Genomic DNA, 21,293 nt, shown 5'->3' with positions numbered 1-21,293 from the left:
CGGATTGTTTGTGAATTTGGAATTAGCACAGGTGCTATCAGGAGGTTTAGACTTGAAGTCGTCAATATTTAGATTCTGCAAAACGTGTTTGTATTGTAACTGAATTTTTTTAGAGTCAATTAGACTAGGAACTGACGGAGAAAGTATAATAAATTCACTTTACTGTGTCATACAATTTTGAAAGTAAGCAAATTTGGATTATTTTACTGCATGAAATACCATCCACCATTTCTGAACAACTGGCATGGTAAAATGGGTGTCAAGGTTTTTTTTTGTCCAAAGCCGTACGTAGAACAGTTCATGATGTTTTATCATTAGTGTCACACTTACCTTCTCTGAGCTGTGATCTTGGATTATTTAAAAAAAAAAAGTAAGAATCTCATTGCATGTATGTTTCATTATGAATATAATTTACAGACTTGCATGTAAATGTCAATACTGAATGATACCACGTAAATCATGTTCGCAGAATGAATGATGAACGGATGCTGAATGCACGATGAATGATTCACACTTGATGAGTATTGATCGTTACACGGACGATGCATGCACGTTGAGTGATAAGCGTTACACATACGATAAATGCACGTTGAGTGTTGATTGTTACACGTTCGATAGATGCACGTTGAGTGATAAGCCTTACACGGACGATGACTACATGTTGAGTGTTGATTGTTACACGGACGATGCATGCACGTTGAGTGATAAGCGTTACACATACGATGAATGCACGTTGAGTGTTGATTGTTACACGTTCGATAGATGCACGTTGAGTGATAAGCCTTACACGGACGATGACTACACGTTGAGTGTTGATTGTTACACGTACGATAAATGCACGTTGAGTGTTGATTGTTACACGTACGATGAATGCACGTTGAGTGTTGATCGTTACACGGACGATGACTACACGTTGAGTGAAGAGCGTTAATACACGGACGATTTATATCTTTTATCACCTCAAAGATAGCTCCACGTGAGCATGGTATATATATGACTGCAGCCCAATAGTTATACATATATATTATATAATAAACGTTTTTTTTATATTTGTAATATTTTATTTAAATAGTTTTTTCTCTATGAATTTGATTTTGAATAAACCGTGACAGCATATTTACCCGAATGAAAGTGATAGTCATCGAGCTAAATGTCACATGCTTTTACATGTATAGTTATGGTAAAATGTTTGATGCACATTCAGTTTTGATAAATAAATGTCAAAACATTATTTTCTTGCGGAATGTCCAAAGAATAAACATGAAGTTAAGCTGTTGTTTACAATGTATTTATAATCTGTATTTGCAGGATGAAAACATGATAAAGCAGAAGATATTCATCCCAGAAGATGCCCAGCTATGGATATTATTAGCAAAGTGTGTTGATAGACTTGGTCTTGTGCTATTCCTGTTGACATTTTCAGTCGGTACAGGGTTCATTTTTGCATCTTTTTAAATTAGGGAGCACATGGTGTGATGAAAAAAATATATTGCATATCCTGTCTCAAGTTAACTATCATTGATCAGTGGATAGTTGATGCACGATTCATTTTATCACTCTTGCTGATTGTATTGTATGTATTGTCGTGTGATCTCATTTTGAATCCTCAAAGACTATTATTGGTCTTAAGTAATTTAGTTATAGTGAAAGTTTAGTACTCTGTGTATGTCTGTGTTTATATGTTTTCTTTAGAGAATGTGTGTATAAACATGTTTTTGTTGTCGTAAAACTGTGTTAAACGTACTAAGTGTATAGATGTGTTTTTAATTACATCATATTTTAAATACTTTTTTATCACATTTATTAAGTTTATTTTTATGTCTTGAAAAGACTTTTATAACAATAAATGTTAAAAGCTTGTTTATTGCTAATTTATGTAGATATTTATTTATTCAATGAAGCATCTATATAAATAATATGCAGCCTTTACACCAGAAACAAAGAAAATCTTTGTTTTTCTGTTTAAATTGTTTTACACTAGTCATTTTTGGGCTCTTTATAGCTTGCTGTTCAGTGTGAGCCAAGGCTCAGTGTTAAAGACCGTACTTTGACCTATAGTTGTTTACTGTTTACACATTTTGACTTGAAAGTAGTCCTATAATATAAGTCCCTGAAGGTTCATATCATTTACATTCAACGTTTTTTATCGGTTATTTTTTTTATCTATCAATGTTGAACCTCAATGTCTTATAACAACCATCCATTTTCTCGTAGTGGATTCCCAACGAATTTTTGTGGGAACTTTGAACGACAATTTGACAATGTTTACGGCAGTTTTAAGTTTACTTATGACATTATCCTTACAAATGAACATCTCAAATAATAAATAAAATGTCTTACCTTATGTTATATTTGTTATTCTCGTGGGATTTTGTCTGATGCTTGGTCCGTTTCTGAGTGTGTTAGTTACATTGTAGTGTTGTGTCGTTGTTCTCCTCTTATATTTATGCGTTTCCCTCAGTTTTAGTTTGTTACCCCGATTTTGTTTTTTGTCCATGGATTTATGAGTTTGAACAGCGGTATACTACTGTTGCCTTTATTTACCTTATCATATGATAGATTTATATCCTTTTTTGAACCCTTTTTCAAATTATCCCCCCCCCTTATTTCAAATTGTCAAGCGGGTCAAGTACGAGAAGTTCCGCAGGTCTTTCCGAATGTTAATCAGTTATACATATTTCAGAATATTCCTTGGAAAACGAATTTTGTTTTGACTTTAAGATGATAATAAATGATAAAAATGATGTAAATCAATTCTAATTTCCTCATCAATAGAAAAAAAGTAAAATCACAAAAGTACTGAACTTAGAGGAAAATCAATTCGGAAAGTCCATAATCACATGGCAAAATCAAATAACAAAACGCATCAAAAACGAATGGACAAGAACTGTCATATTCCTGACGTGGTACACGACAGGCATTTTCAAATGTAGAAAATGGTGGATTAAACCTGGTTTTATAGCGCTACCCCTCTCACTTAGATGACAGTCTCATCAAATTCCGTTATATTTACATTGATGCGTTTACTAAACAGACACAATAAATAAAATAGTCAGAATATGGGTACATCAGTCATCGTCGTATAAAAATTTTAAAAGGAACAATTTAACGGAACACAAAAACATCTATCTACAAACACATTCATTGATTTGTGTGTCGACGTCAGAAAATTTTATACGTCACATAGATTTGTCGTTCAATGTGTCACCCCCTATGGATTTGATCCTATTGATCCGTAGGGGGTCATTAGCGAACCATATAACTTATAATATGTACCCTGTGTTGTATTAGACGGACACTTCCGTCGGATTTTAGAACGTGCTACTTTGAACAGACACAAAAATTAAGGCTGATTGAAAACGTTAATAATAAATTCATGCATATTCCAGCGACCAATCCGTTTCACGCTATATTGAAGTGACAGAGCCTTCAATAAAATGCAAAGAAAGTCAAAATAAAAATGCTCTTACTAGAAGGGTACTGATGCACCGTATTGTCATTTTTTTTTAATCAAGTACATCTCATTCTTAACTTTTTCAATGGGAAAATATAAAGGTGGCAAAACTACTGAATACTAAAATTTATGATAAAAGAGATGATTTTTCATTTCCTATCGTTAATTATCCATTTTTAGATGGTGCGTTCCCTTGTCACCATCTTACGGTGTTTCTATATCTCAACTTGTACGATTTGCTCGTGTATGTAACAATGTTTTAGATTTTAACGAGAGAAATTTATGTATTACTGAAAATTATTACACCAGGGTTTTCGATATCACAAACTAGTCAAAACATTTACTAAATTTTATCATCGGTATAAGGACATCATTCGTAAATATAGCTCAACATGCAGACTTCTTATACGTTCAGGTATTTCACATCCAATTTTTTATGGAAATATTCTTTATAAAGCACAAAGGTGTCAGTATTCACCTCAAAAACTAACAAAACCTTTGAATAGACTTATTAAGAAGGGATATAGTTACGAGACTGTTGTCAGGTCATTAAAGATTGCATATTTTGGCGTTAATATTGATTCACTTATAGGGTCTTTGCATCGGAACTACAACACATTTATTCAAAAACCAGTTGTTGGCATGACACGGGTTATGTTCTTCTCATATATGTTATGATGGTATGATACTAAGCCCCTAACGGGAAGGATTGTGCCTGATGTTCATATGATGAAATCATAATCTTTCAGTCAGTTTAATTGAAGTCTGGAGCTGGCATGTCAGTTAACTGCTAGTAGTCTGTTGTTATTTATGTATTATTGTCATTTTGTTTATTTTCTTTGGTTACATCTTCTGACATCAGACTCGGACTTCTCTTGAACTGAATTTTAATGTGCGAATTGTTATGCGTTTACTTTTCTACATTGGCTAGAGGTATAGGGGGAGGGTTGAGATCTCACAAACATGTTTAACCCCGCCGCATTTTTGCGCCTGTCCCAAGTCAGGAGCCTCTGGCCTTTGTTAGTCTTGTATTATTTTAATTTTAGTTTCTTGTGTACAATTTGGAAATTAGTATGGCGTTCATTATCACTGGACTAGTATATATTTGTTTAGGGGCCAGTTGAAGGACGCCTCCGGGTGCGGGAATTTCTCGCTACATTGAAGACCTGTTGGTGACCTTCTGCTGTTGTGTTTTTTTCTATGGTCGGGTTGTTGTCTCTTTGGCACATTCCCCATTTCCATTCTCAATTTTATTGTCGTGGCTAAATAACTCTTAACTGACACAATTTTAATTGTCCAACCCATTAACAGACTTTTATGAAATATTTACTAATGTCAATTTATTTTTTAGAACCAAAGTACTATTTTGTGTCCTTTAAAGGATATCTAAAATTGTTTGTTTCGTCTTTTATTAAAAAAAATTGCTATGCGTATTTATAAGCATAAATACCATATACTTGCGCGACGCCTTTTAGTTTTACTGAAGACTGCGCAGACTATGAATTGTTTTTACAGGTAGAAAATGTTCTATGATAGATATCATTTTGTCAGACACTTTTCGTTTTTAAATTTGGTTCTTATTATATGCCAAAAATCTGTATATTTAACAGAGTTTAACATTAAATTGTGCGTTTTCCTCTTAATAGACGTATAACCAACCCGATTAACAGACCAACCGCCCATATAGCCGCATACTCAATATAGATTAAACGACCAATCTCTCGGCCGGTTAGCCGAGTGTCGGCCGTGAATACAAAATACGGATTCCAATGAAACATATATGTTACGTGCTTATTATAAAATAAATACATTACATATATATGTTTCATAAGATTTCGTCTTTTTGATTGGCTGAAAGCAATTGCAAGGCATTCCAATGTTAAATTGTTTTTCTCCATAAAATTCAATATTCATGACGCAGACTGCAGAATCATTAGGAGTGCTTTATACTATCGCCATTAACACTGATGTCAGAGCATTGTTCACCTATTGAGGCTACCACCGAGAATCTAAACACATTTGATTAACTGATATGTGTAGTTTAAATTTAAGCTTAAAAAGGCAAATATATACATGAATACCTTTTAAAATATATAGTGGAATGGTCGTTAAAAATCATTTCCTCGAGAATTATGTACACATCCGGTTATGTTGTACATTACATTATTCCGATCAATGACATATGGCTCCTAGAAATTTGATTGAACACATGCATTGATATGAGACGTGGAGTTAATAGGCAACTACGTAACGCTTTTTTGGCATCACACTATAAACATTTGAAGTCGGTTTGCTAGAGTTCCTGTCAATATAGTACTTCCATGTTCAGGTCATTGTCAAAGTCAAAGAGTCAAACATTTTATTGGCATACAATCGAGAATCTATTTGATCAACTGATATGAGAAGTAATGCTTGAAAGAGCTTTCATAACTAAACAAAGGACCGGTTTGCTTAAATAAGTTATTACTTTTGACATTCAGTTTTATTGAAAGGTAAAAGGTTTGTTGATAGTGTTCCTTGGCGGTTTGGATACAAAAACATGTACAATGGAGCAGTTTGTGTTTCAATTTACATTATCCTTTGTTACACGGGTAAGTTATTTGTCTAGCAAATCTCGTTTTGGTCATTTTAACAGATATAGAAATTCTATAAATGCATCTTTTGTAGTTGATAAGATTTTGCTAGCTATCCAAATGTACATAGCATACATATATATTGTCAAATAACTTAGAAAGGAACTGATTGGACTTCTATATACATAAACAGCATTCTTAACATAAACAGCATTCTAAACTTTGTCTAAGTGCTATTTTGTATATATTAATACAGGAATGTTAGTGGACGCGGTAACTATTTGATTTTCTTGGTTTTTTGTTTTATTTTTAATTTTTATCATGTCGGGCTTACGTACAGTAACATTACCGGTATGGGTTTCCTAATTGTGGTCTCTTATGGGTAGTTGTCTCATTCGCTATCGCATACCACATATCTTGTTACTTGTATATACATGATTTCATTTTTTTTCAAAATTCACTTAGATGCAAGGGAAAATGCAGCAATTGTCAAATTTTCTTTTTAAATTTTTCTGTTTAAGCGCAATGCATGTGTTAAATCATGTTGATCTTTTTTTTATTTGTCTTTGAAAAGGAATTGGTCATGGGAATACATTCAGCAGTACAAATGATAGCGACCAATCAGCTGCCAAGTCATTAACTCATGTTTATGATGGTAAGTGTTTATCATGTTGTGTACCCTACACATTGAGCTTGCTATCGTTTGGTCGGGCTTCATCAACTATAAATTAAGCACAATAAATTACGTTAAAGCATAGTAAAAAGAACTTTACAAGCATAGCTAAAAAACGTATGTACTTGAAATGCTTCTAATTATATTTTTAGCTCACCTGGCCTTTTCTCATCACTTGGCGTCCGTCGTCCGTCGTCGTCGTCGTTAACTGGATTTACGTGGGAGGTATATTGTAACATCCATTATTATGTATATCTTTAAGTCTGCGCTAAGTATAAATATATCGATAATTTTATCACGGTGTTGTTTACAAAGCGATAGAAGCACGTCATATTAGAATTTATATTTGTTCATGTCGGGGACTTTCATAGCTGACTATACAGTGTGAATTTTGCCGATTTTTTATTTTGACCTGTTATTGCTGACATCTACGTCATTAGGAGTCTAGTCTTGTTGAAAGTTATCTCATTGGCAATCATATCACATCTTCGAATTTAATACTGAGTGATTTTTTTGTCACAATTCTTGTTTTAGGTACTATTTCACCGCTGAAGAACCTTTCATCTATCTTATTTAGAAACTACGATTCCGGTGTCCGCCCGTATTGTCTAGGGCAGGAAGAAATAATCGATTTATCAGTGGATTTAGCTGTCCGACAACTTATTGACCTTGTAAGTATGGTTTAAATTAAATATCAGAAATGTTAAAAAACGATTGAAATTTGCTGTATTGTATTATCATACAAATACCAAAAAAATCTGTATACTTACAGCGCACATGCATCTAAAATAGTTTAATTTGAATATGGAACATGAATTAGATTTAATACACTTGGCAACATGTTATAAGGATACAAATTTTGTATTAAAAAAAATCACAAATAAAATGTTTTTATTTTATTTATTTTTATTTTTTTAGTTTTTATGTATGCCTTTTTAAAATTTTATGTTAGTAACAACAGAATATTGAGAGCAGTTTACCGCTCAGCAGTGTTCTATCCTAAATTGTTTACCTATTGTTTTTCAAATTTCATATTTACTACAACATAATTTTGCAAATATTTATTTGTTGATTTTAAGTATATGGAAAACGGTACTATTTATTCTGCCATAGGCGACAATGTTAACATTTTCTAAATTTACCACTTTTTAAGATAAAAACCTGGATAAAACAGTTATATGTTGTGTTAGTACTTTATTACTCTGTTTTAAAAATTAAAGCCAAATAGTATCATGACCAACTTCCAACGGAGCTTGTTTATGTTATCCATGCCCACCGTCATTTTGCACCAAATTTATGAAAGTTTGCAAGTCTTTTCGAAAAATTCTCTAGAAAATATTTCAATAGGTTTTAAAATTTATATTGTAAATATACACACTGCAGTTATTCATAGATAAATAAAAAATATATTGTACCCTTACATCCAATCACAGCGCTCATAATTTGACTTCCTTCACCTGCCTTGAGTACACAAAAGGCCAACCTAATGCTGGGAAAATTAAATACTACCGTTTTCCCTATATGGGAGTAACTTATAAAATACACGCTATAGTATACCGACTGTATTTTATCTGTAATTAATTATCAATTTTTATAACAACACCAATGGTATTTTATTTGTAGACAAAGGTTGAATATATATTTTTCAATGTTGGCATACTTGTGTCTGCATGTCTGCTTTAAGTTTATAAAGTCCCAAATTCGATTTTGCGTTCATGTCAAATCAGAAATAATGTGTCAGGGTGAACTATTATCTTGCAAAATACATATTAGCAAATACAAATTATGCTGGTCATCTATTACAAATCCGGGTTTACGATCATATCACATTAACATGTTTTATTTCTGAATATGCTTGTAATATATGCAATTTGACGTACATCTTTTATAATTATCATATGAAGCGCTTATGCAATTTTGAGTTTAACAGTTTTTCTTTGACACTGAGTGTGCATTCATGCTGCTCATTACTTTTTCAATCATATCAAATCTTGGTTTTTTCTCGGTACATTTTAAGCATATCCAGAAATCAACGCCACTTTGCTTATTTGAATATTATACTAAAGAAATCGGATACGGGTCACGGAAATTACATTAAAATGATAGGGAATTTTGAAAAAATGTGTGTTTTAATTTTAACTTAAGTGATAGACAGGTTGCCGGGGCAGAAAATAAATATACACAACAATATACACCATTTAAACGAAACATAAATGACTGTTGTTGCAAAAATACAGGTTCCTGAGCTATTTTAAAAATCGAAGCGAGAGGCTTTTAACATTGCAGTGTAAAATACAGGCTAAAATGGCTGAAACGTCAAATTTGCAAACTTCGTGTTGAAAATTGGCTTACAAGGTCATTACAAAAACAGGTTGCCGGGGTGAAATTTGAAACTTGAATTTCCAAAGAATAAGCAAGTCCAAACCTTGTATGTGTAGTCGTTGAACTCTAGGTTCCCACGTAAAATGAAAATGCCACTATTTCAAGAAGAATAAACTCACGAAAGCACGAAAAATTCACTAAATTCGCGTTCATTGTTTTGATTTTGACCGCCTGACAACTTTACGGAAATATCAAAGTGATTGTAAATAAGGACTCTGTGACGGGCAACTTAAAATATCCGTGTTTTAAAGATTTTAATGATATCAAGCCTGTCAAGCCAGTCCAGTTCAAACTACTATCACGTGGTACAATTCTCATTTACATATTATGAATATTAATTAGCAAAACCACTACTAATTTCTGGCTATGTTTTGTTTCCCTGCCTATAACATTCACCATGCTAAAATCAAATGATTTCTCCTTTAATTGTCTCTTCTTCTTATTCCTATTAATTACAACCCAACACCATAGACCCGTTTTGTTGTTTTTCCTTTACATTAACTGTCAAAATTAATTTATTTTGTAGGATGAACCAAATCAGTTTATTACAATGAATATTTGGATGCGCTTGGTATGTACACGTCATTCCAATCATCGTCCCTTTTGCTCACTTAGGTCAAAGAGCAGTGCGTCAAGTTGAGCCGTAGTAATCGCATGACGTTCGTCATCCTTCCTACATAAAAACAAAATCTCCTTTTAATGCACTGGGTCAATTAACCATACTCATGAATGTGAAGGATAGAACATCGTGGTATACAAATACACCTATTCAATCAACCACTTATGCAAAAATCTAACAGGCCAAATGGACAATTGTAAACTCTATACGATAACGTGACACTCTTATTTGGAAAACGATAAAATAATTGCAGAAATAGACATTTAAAAATTACATTTATATTGTCAATTCAAGATAATCAGAAAACTATAACTTATTATGAATGAGCTTACATTGAAACAAAGCACCGCCTTCAGAATATTTGCATGTAAATCAAGTTCATTTCCCCAGTTAATCGATAACAGAGTAGGGCATCTGGCAATGTACCATCCAAAGGATTCATACTTTTTGCACTATCAATAGTTTATACGGTAACTAATGTCCTTTTAAACGAAAAAAAAATTATATATTTTTTTATGCGTTCAAAGTGCTTTTCTGGATTTACCTTAGTCAGGAACGTCCAAACCCAAACCTTTGCAAACCAGGAACGAACACCAGGAATATACACAGAAACACTATGCGTAATATTAACAAAAAAGACCTACACAGAATAGCCAAATTGTGCTTGATGCAGTCGGAACCTTAGTTTATCAGAAATTGTTCTTTAATCAACAGGAAATTTACGAAAATTATGTTAAAAAGCATATCAATAGTGAAGCAATGACTACCGCGCTCGCGATACCCTCGGGGACCTAAAGCCTCCTTCAGTGGTAGCGACCCATTGCTAGTTAACGATACCCTCGTGGACTTAAAGCCTACCTGCATTGGTATCGACCCATTTGTTGTTTTGTAGTTTGTTCTTGTGTTGTGCTGTGACACCACTGTCTCAGTTTAGGGGATTGTTAGGCAGCTTCTAAACATGTTTAACCCTGTCAGATTATTAATGTGTTGTCATAAGTCAGAATACTGTATTTCGGTCGTTTGTTGCTGTTTATCATATTTTTTTGTTTTATTGTTTTGTACATAAATCAGACCGATAGTTTTCTCGTTTGAATTTTTTACATTTGTTACTTCGTGATGTTGCTAGTTTGCTTTGTTGTGTGGGTTTTGCGCATCGTTGAAAGCCGTATGGTAACCTATAGTTACTAACGTCATTTGATCTCTGGTGGAAAGTTGTCTCTTTGGCAATGATACCACATCTAATTATTTTTACATATATTCAAAATAAGTCGACTTTGGCTGAGGGAGTTGGAACCTCAGTTCACAATTTATCGACCCAGTTTAATAAACAAAAATAACATTTAATACATTTCGTGCGTCCGAAGTGCCTTTTTGGATTTAATCCTACAGGTAAACTTAAACTTGGTATACATGAATGTGCAAAAACATAACGAAAATTCAGAATTTTAAAAGCAAAAGAAATTTTAAGAAAATTGACAAGAATGAACATCAGCTGCTTATGCAAGGCACAAAGACACCATATTTGTCATTTATAGGTGATGGAGTTTTTGCGAAATGATTTGAAATATAAATTATAATAATCATGTATATCCCGAATTGTGCATTTAAATATTTAGTCTACTCTTGTCTATATCTGTTTTGAAAACTGTACAGTGGCTTTCCTCGTTTGATTAAATAATTGAAGGAAATCAGCAGGTATTCGTATTTGACATTTTAATTGGGGTCCCGCCGAATGGCGTGTCGCCCTATAGTGACCAGTCTGTCCGTCCGTCCGTATGTCACAAATTGTGTCCGCTCTATATCTAGAGAACCATTATAATTTCATACTTTATACTTGACATGTATATTAACCAACGCCAGAGGGTGTGTCATAATGTATGTACAACTTCCTAGGTCAAGGGTCAAGGTCAAAAACTTTGGTTCCAATTGACAACCCCATGTCCTATGGTAAAGATCGTGTCCGCTCTATGTCTTGAGAACCGTTATGATTTCAAAGTTTATACATGACATGTATATTAAACAACACCAGAGGGTGTGTCATTATGTAAGTACAACTTCCTAGGTCAAAGGTCAAGGTCAAAAACTTTGGTTTCAGTTGACAACCCCATGTCCTATGGTAAAGATACAATTTTTTTACCACACGTTATTCACATCGGGGCCCACAGAGATGGCTCCCATCTCAATGATGTCTAGTTGTATTCAGATTCGACTTTCATTAGTCGAAGCAAATAGGTTTCAAGAGCTAACTGTGTTTTCAGTTATCCGTAAACTATACAGTAAATGTTCAGCACTTCGGTGTTGACATGCATTATCATTGATATGATCATAATTATAAATTAACTGTTTACAGAAGTTTCAAAGTTTTCGAAACACTAAGGATGTTCTATCCTAGGAAAAGATTAACTTTAGTTAGCTTTATTTACTTTTCGGGAACCTTTCGGAATCTTTGGTTCTCAATGCTCTTCAACTTCGTACTGTAGTAAGTTGACCTGTTTAACTTTTAAGCTTCGAGCGTTACTGATGAGTCTTTTGTAGGCAAAACGTTCGTCTGGCGTATAAAATTTTAATCTATGATGAGTTATTTCTATCAAACCATCTCGAAACTAGCAGTGGGATATATCTTGATAATCTTTAATAATAAAGTTTTACATACCTATTGTATATTCTTAGTATCACTGTATACCTTAAGTGAAGCTGTTTATGTGTTGTTACTGTTGTCTTTTAGGGTTGGAGGGATTGTCAACTAACCTGGGATCCAAATGAATTTGCAGGTATCACCTCTCTTCGTGTGCCTTATTCCAGATTATGGATTCCTGATATAGCGTTATATGAAAGGTATACAGTTCACAATTAGTTCTAAAAAATAAAATTGAACAAACAGTGTTATCTTCTTACGCAAAGAGAAACTAGATTGCAATTCCATTGTAATTTGTAAGATCACATATATTTGTCATATACATACGTGTTGTGTACAAATTGTTATGAAGTACACATTATGATTAAATAGAAGTTTTTTACTATCAGTTTTTCTGAAACTCTTAATAGAATAGAACTCTGAGACAAAGTCTATATCAGAACAATAAAATATTTTGTGGAAATATAATCTGGTATTGATGCAATATAAATATAGAATGTTATATGACTATGAGGACAGTGCTGAATATAAACTTAATATTAACATGATGAATGAATTGTGTGCCAACAAGTATGATAATTTGTACAAACACACTGTTCAAATTATAACTTTGTTCACACTTACATCTTGTACACAACATTTATATATATAAAGATTATGTGGGGTATACGCAATGGAGATTGCAATACATAGACAACAAAAAACAAACTAAATCTAGAGGGAAACATTCAGTCTTCAACAATAGAGAGGTGTCTTTATAATAGAGCAAGCTCTAAACATAAAGTCAAAAAAAGTTGTAGACATTTTTAACAGTAAACAGTGAAGATCTGCAATCAACACCAAATTCTCCAAATACATGAAAACTATTTTTCGGAAATTAATTACTGACATCGGCCAGAATTTCTATTAGGGACAAATTCCAATCAAAATGTTTGAGGAAAAAGATATATTTGCAATCTTTTTATGAACAACGGTTATCTGACTCTCCAGTTTTCCAAAATTATGATCAAACTATATATATCATAAAAAAAAATATTTTACAAATGTATTTAACGTCATTGCAGGGTCTCTGATGAATTTTACGGACTGAAGGATTACCCAGTTGCGATTTATTCAGATGGACTGGTTAAATATAATTTTCCATCAACCGTAGAAGTATTGTGTCCTGTCGACGTTACCAATTTCCCATTTGATACGCAAGTTTGTTCACTTAAATTTAGTTCCTGGTCATATCACGGATTTCATCTGAATATCACATCAAACGCCATGGCCGCCGACTTAAGTAATTTATTAGAAAATGTAGAATGGATAATAAAAAAGGGACCTGCTCATAGATGTGTGTCGTATTATAAATCTATTCCGTATTCATATCCAGATGTTACATTCAGCATCTTCATCGAGAGAAAGCCAGATTATTACGTTACAAATATTTTGATACCTTCCTTTTTTATCACATGTATCTCTATTCTTGGGTTTTTCCTTCCCGTTGACTGTGGAGAAAAAGTTGCTCTAGAATTGACAGTCATGTTAGCAATATCAGTGTTCCAGTTACTCGTGGCAGATAAACTACCACCATCATCTGACAGTACACCATGGATTGGTAAGTTGGTACACAATTTACGTACATTTATGGCCTGTATGAAATGCATTATGTATTTGACTTTTAACAACACGATAAGCCTATTTAGCTTACAGGATCCAAAGGGTAATGTGAGCTTTCCTTATCACTTGGCGTTCTTCGTTTGTTTTCGTCTGTTAACTTTTACCAAAAAAATTACAAGGCTTGGTGAAATAAAACTTTACTATAAAGCAAAATCATCTTTTGGATTTCTAGTTTAAAAAAATGTCCTTCACAACCCCTCCTACCAACTAACGAGGCCACCAAACTAAAATTAGAACAAAAGTATTGTCAATTACCATAAATCCCAATATAGATAACGAAAATCTGACATGTTCAGAATAAACCGGGTTTTTTTTGTTAATTTTTTTTATCGGAAACTATAGTCGAAAGAGAGAAACTGTAATGATCATCAGGACAAGCTCTATAAGTATAATTTCGAAGATACAAAATTGTCAGTTGATTTCTTATATGAGGGTAGTACCGTCAGGCGTCAAACGGTCATTTTCGGTTACCGTTAGCGTCAAATTGCTTAAAATATTACCGTGATTCGTCAAAATATCCTTATCGCGATTCGTCAGAGGTCTCAAATAATTATCGTTAACGTCATATTTGGAAAAAAATCAAAGTGATGCGTCAAAATCAGTCGATTTTTTTTATCGTCTAAAAGAATGTGTTGCATTTTATGCAACATTTTATCGTCATGCACCAAAAATTACCGTTAATGTCATTTAGCAAGAATTTTTACCGTTATTCGTCATGAAGGTACTCCCATTACTACCCGCTTATAGGACTAATTGTCGTTCAAATACGATCTATTTATCAATTTGTGTGTTCCAGAAACACTGTTATACAAAATTGATGAGCAAGACTAGTTGTACCATAAAATTTGTATACACATGTCCTATATCAAACGACTCTGTGTAGGAGTTATTTCTCTTAATCGACAATTTTTACACATTTGTTGTTCTTTTTTACCAGTAACTATCACAAAACTTCATATCATTCATTTTAAGAATATTCTTATTTAAGAAGCCATGTAGTCGATGCAGGCCCTTCGTATGCCTTATTTCGATGCAGAGCGAATGGATATAATCTTTATATTTGCATGTTTCTTGCAAAACCAAATATTTTCTAGTGAAAGTCCTTCATCACCGTCGACCATTTTAACTTATTTAATTGTTGTTTGATTTGGTCTCCTCCTGTATATGCACGGAATGTTTGCCCCTTAAATTTACAATTGATCGCTTTTAAAGACAACACACGTATAAAGTGTTTTACTGCAACTGTACTAAATTTGATATCAAATCATATATAGAAACACAGATGAAATAAGTTTGGTCGTGTGCATATTGCAGTCTTTGTGAAGCTACCATTTAATCCTTAATGTCCGGGTAAAAAATCATCAAAGATGTAAGGCTGATAATTTTATGCGCTAGACTCATGGTGTATATCCGACTTATTGCATAGTGGTGCTCTGATACAAAAAATAAAAAGCTTAATCAATAAAGAGGTTGGAGAGCAAATACCAAAAGTTGTACCAATCTGGCTATGACCATATATGCCCTGAGTAGAACAAAATATAGTTCTTTTAAATGATTTAAACGTTTTATTAACAGGAAATAAACATAAAATGTTCAAAAGGTAAGAGGTTATTGTAAGCTTGTTACCCAAAGGGCGACTATTACCAGAGAAAAATATCAGTGTGTGGCAGGGAAATCAAACTGGCTATTACATGAATACCCAATCAGTAACCATTGTATTTTATAGAATACAGTTTAAGATTACTTAACAGCTTTGGAAGAAAAATACAAACCATTTTAATAATGAGTATCTATCATATACATACTTCACAAGAAAGGACATGCCGATCATATACTTCATATGTGCAATGCATGAATTCAAGACGAATAGATGAATTGACTGCATGCGAATTGTCTGAACAGTACTGTTCTATGCAACACTGAAAATTGACCACAGGTATTTCACATCCAATCTTTTATTGTAATATTCTTCACAAAGCAAAAAAAAAATGTTAGTTCAGATCAAAATGACCGTTTCAGATCAACATTTGTTTGATTTTGATATATTATAGTGAGCTAAGGGATCCGAGTATCAGTCTAAATATTCTTGTATACATTTTTAACTGCATCTCTTAAGTTCAAGTACTATATTGTATCTCTTGTATTTCAGTTGTCTACTTCAATTTTACACTATTCCTTTCCGGGACAGCTTCACTTATACAAGTCATTGTTTTAAATCTACATTATCGCGCAGATGAAAAAATGTCCGACTGGATTCTTTTTAAAGTCTTACAGCCACTAGCAATACTTTCTTTCACCAATGTGCCAGGATTTACACCTTTTCCATGGAAATCTAAAGAGGTAAGTGAGGAGAAAGAATCATAAAAACTGTTTTAAGGCTTACAATCTGTATGCTTTTCCTACATAACAAGGGTGGATTCAGTGTGTGTCTGTGTGAGCCTGCCTCCGCTAGAGACGTCAGTTATCGTCAGTCATGCTGTTTTACATTTAAAGAATTCGAGAGTTTCAAGTGTCCGAAAATCAGCATAACCTCTGAGCAAGATTTTTGCTACGTTTTGGCAAATCTATCTCCTGCTTTTTTGCAATGTAATTTTAAATAACAATTACATGATAATGCTGAACGAAAAATAATAAACAAAATTATTAAATTCCAGGAACAGTTCTGGGATACATTTAAACTACAAAACTCTTTCATTTTCCACGAAAAATTCAATGGACTTTGCCATACACACAGACTTCGAGATTCCTATAAAATGAATTTTCAAAAATGGAAGTGTAAACAATAGAAATGTATAGAAGAATATATAGAGGTAGACATATTTTGAATTGGAAATCGGCTAAAAGTTTGAAGTTTACGTCAAGTCAATTATCCAAAAAACTGTGAATTGAAATTCCACTGTTAACCTGTTAAACATTTTAATTTAAACTGATCCAAATTAAGCGGTTCAAATTACCAAAACAGTTACCTTTACAACCGGTATTGGAAATAGTATTGCACAATCATTTACAATACCATCAGATTGCTTGTTGTTCTTGTTTAAATAGGTAGCTAGTTTTCTCTAATAAATTGTCTCACATTTGGCATGTTGTTGTTTTATAGCTTACTTTGTAGTATGGGTTTCGCTAATTTTGAAAGCCATACAGCGATGTAGTTGTTTACAACCTTATTATTTGGTCTTCGGAAGCCCTTCATTCTAAAAATGTGCGCACTATCAACGCTTGTATAACCCTATACAATTATCAAAAGAATATGCAATTGTCGTTATTAAATTTTTAAGGTAGGAGTTATATCAAGCTTTTCCTTTGTTTTTCTGTGCATTGTTTTAACATTATCATGGATAGCGCTTGTAGTCAAAGCTGTTGTGTTTTATTTATACGGAAACAAAATATGAATTTGGGGAGCCTCGCTATTATTGTCAGCGACTAAAATTTATGGATTCTATAATGAAACATACAGGTTAGAGTTGTCTTTTTGACACTGTTCCTACATCTTTTTTTTTTTTTTTTTTTTTTTTATTAATATTGTATTTATATTGTGTCATATATCAAACTTGTTCGTTCAGTGTATGTTTACTTGTTTTTTTGTTCAAATGTCTTTTTGATCGAGTTAAGCCATTTCAATTGCTTTTTGATAGTGTGTCTTTTTATGTTGTAATGCTACTCTAATGTCTCAGGTAAAGGTGAAAGTTGACAATGTTAAAACGTTTACACCCGCTGCATTTGTATGCACCTGTCCTAAGTCAGAAGCCTGTTGTTCAGTGGTTGTCGTTTGTTGGTGTGGTTCATAAGTGTTTCTCGTTTTATAAATAGATTAGACCGTTGGTTTTCCTGTTTGAATTGTTTTACACAAGTCATAATGATTGTTGGGCCCTTTTTAGCTTGCTCTTCGGTGTGAGCCAAGGCTCCGTGTTGAAGGCCATACTTTGACCTATCATTGTTAACTTCGTATACAGTGTGACTTGAATGGAGAGTTGTCTCATTGGCACTGACACAACATCTTCTTATTTATATGTAATGTAATTATTGTAATATGTATAACAATGAAAATCCATTTGCAGGATGACAACATAGAAAATAATAGAATAACTTCCCTAGAAGATCCTCAGCTGTGGATTTTGCTGGCAAAGTGTGTTGATAGACTAGGTCTTGTGGTATTTGTGTTGGTATTTTTAATCGGTACAGTGAGCATGTTAACAGCAGTTACTACGTGTTGAGGGATCAAAGATTCAATTTAGGAAAACTTGCAGATTGTAACTACATTGCTGCAAGTTCAGAGGAACTACTTAAGCATATATATTTCATGTGTTGAAAACTGTGCATTAGTCCTTCTGACAAAACACCTAGATTCTTGCATTATTGCTTTAAATTTGTAAGGTAAACTAGCTTTAATAGTGTTATTTGGTCGATGAATGGAATCCAAAATGTATTTTGGGCGGAAGAGGTAGGTCGATACCGCGTAAGCAACTGTTTTCAAGTCAGCAAATACATTCTTTTCAAATAAAATAAAAAGGATAAAAACAAATACAAAAATATAGGAATATAACAAAAACACTTGATTTTATTGTTTTTAATTAAGAATTAACTTTATTTTTAAATAACATTTCAGAAGTTTTAACATTTCACAACTTTCAGGTAACTGTGACAGTGATATTTTCTATTTAATCTTATTGTGAAAATATAGAAACTTTTAGATTCATTTATTTCATTTAATTTATCTTTCAGACAATTATTTTGTTTTCTTTTGTGTCAGTCATTTTAATCTTAAAAGACTTTAACTAAATGTATGTGCTATTTACACCGTTTTAACATTACGTACTTTATAATCCGTTTGTCATTGTCCATTGTCTAAATACTGTATTCTGATCGTTTAAACAATCAGTTTACTATCTTACACTTAGGGTGCTTTTGTATTTTGTTGGTTTATAGCTAATGATGTAATATTACATGTAGTAGATAATTGAAATAAGATTTAGTGTGAGCTTTAGTTGAGAACCCGACAGTCTACGGCACGGACGTCGAATTTATACCTATACGGAAACCCGTAATGTGAACAAAACATGTTTACTAGACTTTGCTGTGTATTTACATATATGATTTATCCTGAGTTTAAAAATAATTTTGGCTGTATTTGGAATTGAATTAATATAATATTTGGTATCCGAATTGGTGTTTTATTGAATTGTGAGCTACTCTCCAGTATATTTGTTATACTCGCGACAGGGTCGTCAAAAAAAAACTGTTATATAACTTTAAATTTTGAATATTCAATGCCTAGTAAATTTAATTTTCCAAAAGTATTTAAAGGAACACCAGCTGTTAAATTCATGTTGATTAATTTAACCCAAATACTTATATTTTATTTATATCATACTAAAACATATATCCGAACTACAAATAGTCCCCCCCCCCCCCAAAAAAAAAATTAAAAAAAATTAACAATGCATGTACACGTTATTCATCATTCCCTAGTAGTGATCATTCCCTAGGCATTGAATTGGGAAGGTACAGAAACATTCCAAGAGCGCAAAGATTATGTAAAAAATGTGGAGTCCTAGATGATGAATTTCATTTCTTGTTGTATTGTGTTAAATTTGGCCCAGTAGTTTCAGAGGAGAAGATTTTTGTAAAAGTTAACGACGACGGACGACGGACGCCAGGTGAGCTAAAAATGAAGGGTCCGTGTGCTTGTTTCATTGAAAATTTGGGGGGAAATGATTCTCTCTAGATTTTTCATTCATTTTACTTTGGCACCTTTTTTCTTTCAAATACTATGAAAAAATAACAAGGATTTTCATATATGGGTTTTTAAACTATATGTTATAACATTATGAATAAAAAAGTAGGGGTTAGCGGGCAAAAATATTTATTAGCACTACAAAGATAAAAGCAGAGTATGCCGAATATCTGTCAAAAATTAAAAAAATAAGAGGAGCGAAGATCCTTAATGTCATGTTTTAATGTTTTCGTTATGGGAATTGATGTAATTTATTCTTTGTATCGATCATGATAATGCATGGCGGTTTTCATTTTAAATTTAAAATTGAGAAGAAATTGTTGTTTACAACAATTCTGATGTGTCTAGCTCGAAGTCGATGTTTGATAATTACTTAACAAAAGGTAGAGTGTGTGTCTTCTGCCATCTAGAATTGTAAAATAGCAGAAAACAATCGGTCTAGACCTGTAAAGAATCATTTTTAAAGAGTGATGTAATTCATGTGCAAGACTTTTCATCTAAATGAAGAAAATTATGTGTTTTATCTTATTATTTTGTCATGTTTAATGTGTTTGTATCTTGGAATACCCATTGTATGATATCATATGTGCTTTGTCCAATAAAATATTTGAATTTGAATTTGAATTTTGATGGTTTTACATACACATATTTAAATTTTTGTTTGATTGATTCATTTGTTTCACCGTATCCATATAAGGGGAGATAACTCATATAATATAATTTTTATAATTTACCTCTTTCGTTTTGTAGCAAGATAACGAGTCCCTTGACCCCAATTTTTTAATTATTTGCTGAAAGCACATTATAAAAGCTATCTTCTCATATTTTATCTTAAATTTCTATCGTTTAGTTTTCTTTCTATCTATGTGAAGATGATACTGATCGATACTGCCATGGATAACAATCGGACAATTTTGCACAGCACGACATATATTTTCGTAAATTGTTAAAATATGCTATCGATTTTAATTTAGACCCCCGTCTACCTTAATTGATGTGTATGAAGTTTTGTTACTCTTGGGGTTACAATTTGAATTCATTTTGTGGTGAAATTGAAATTAAGTTTTAATATGCATTTATTAGCAGATTTTTAAAATAAATGTTGTTTAATGCTGATTGAAAACATCATACTACTCTACCCTTTACACTACATGAAAATCAGGAGAGGTGGTATTATTGTCAATGAGACAATTATCACCCAGACTCGCATGTGAGGATTTAAACTGGGTCCCCGTATGGCATTCAACAATGAACAAACTCATACCGCATAGTCGTCTATAAAAGGCCCGACATGACAAAATGTAAAATATTCCAAACAAGTAAAACAGCGAGCTACTGCTATTTAAAACTAAATGATACCACTGACTTGAAAAGTCGATAAACATAAAGTTGATAAGTATTGGAATCTGAAAATATTTCACACAATAAGACATGTTCCCATTAAGGATACAACACATTTCAGGAAGCTTTTATTTTTAATGAAAATTTTACGAATATTTCATACATAACCACCTCTAAATAAAAATTGTATATATACAGTCCGCCAAAAGTAAAGTACCAC

The 21,293-nt window shown here is 32.7% G+C and overlaps 2 protein-coding genes across 3 annotated transcripts in view; both read left to right on the top strand.

Annotated features, from left to right (window-relative positions):
* Positions 1 to 21,293, top strand: part of LOC139518944 (neuronal acetylcholine receptor subunit alpha-10-like) — a 65,190-nt gene that overhangs the window by 20,075 nt on the left and 23,822 nt on the right. Inside the window, exon 8 of one of the 2 annotated variants that reach the window (XM_071310639.1) lies at positions 1,309 to 1,376. In XM_071310639.1, coding sequence (XP_071166740.1) covers positions 1,309 to 1,376 — 68 coding nt within the window. Of the gene's footprint in view, positions 1 to 1,308; positions 1,855 to 21,293 lie in introns of those variants that run through there. The other variant, XM_071310638.1, reaches the window with a different exon arrangement.
* Positions 9,615 to 19,396, top strand: LOC139518945 (neuronal acetylcholine receptor subunit alpha-10-like). Its single transcript, XM_071310640.1, has 5 exons — positions 9,615 to 9,653; positions 12,427 to 12,536; positions 13,401 to 13,936; positions 16,148 to 16,338; positions 18,057 to 19,396. The coding sequence occupies exons 1-5, from the start codon at positions 9,633 to 9,635 to the stop codon at positions 18,210 to 18,212; spliced, it is 1,014 nt and encodes a 337-aa protein (XP_071166741.1). The 5' UTR covers positions 9,615 to 9,632; the 3' UTR covers positions 18,213 to 19,396.

The sequence above is a fragment of the Mytilus edulis genome, chromosome 4 (genome assembly GCF_963676685.1).
Source record: "Mytilus edulis chromosome 4, xbMytEdul2.2, whole genome shotgun sequence".
In the NCBI taxonomy this organism is placed as follows: Eukaryota; Metazoa; Mollusca; class Bivalvia; order Mytilida; family Mytilidae; genus Mytilus; species Mytilus edulis.
The sequence above is the reverse complement of the archived record's forward strand: the minus strand, read 5'-3'. Positions and strand labels throughout refer to the sequence as shown.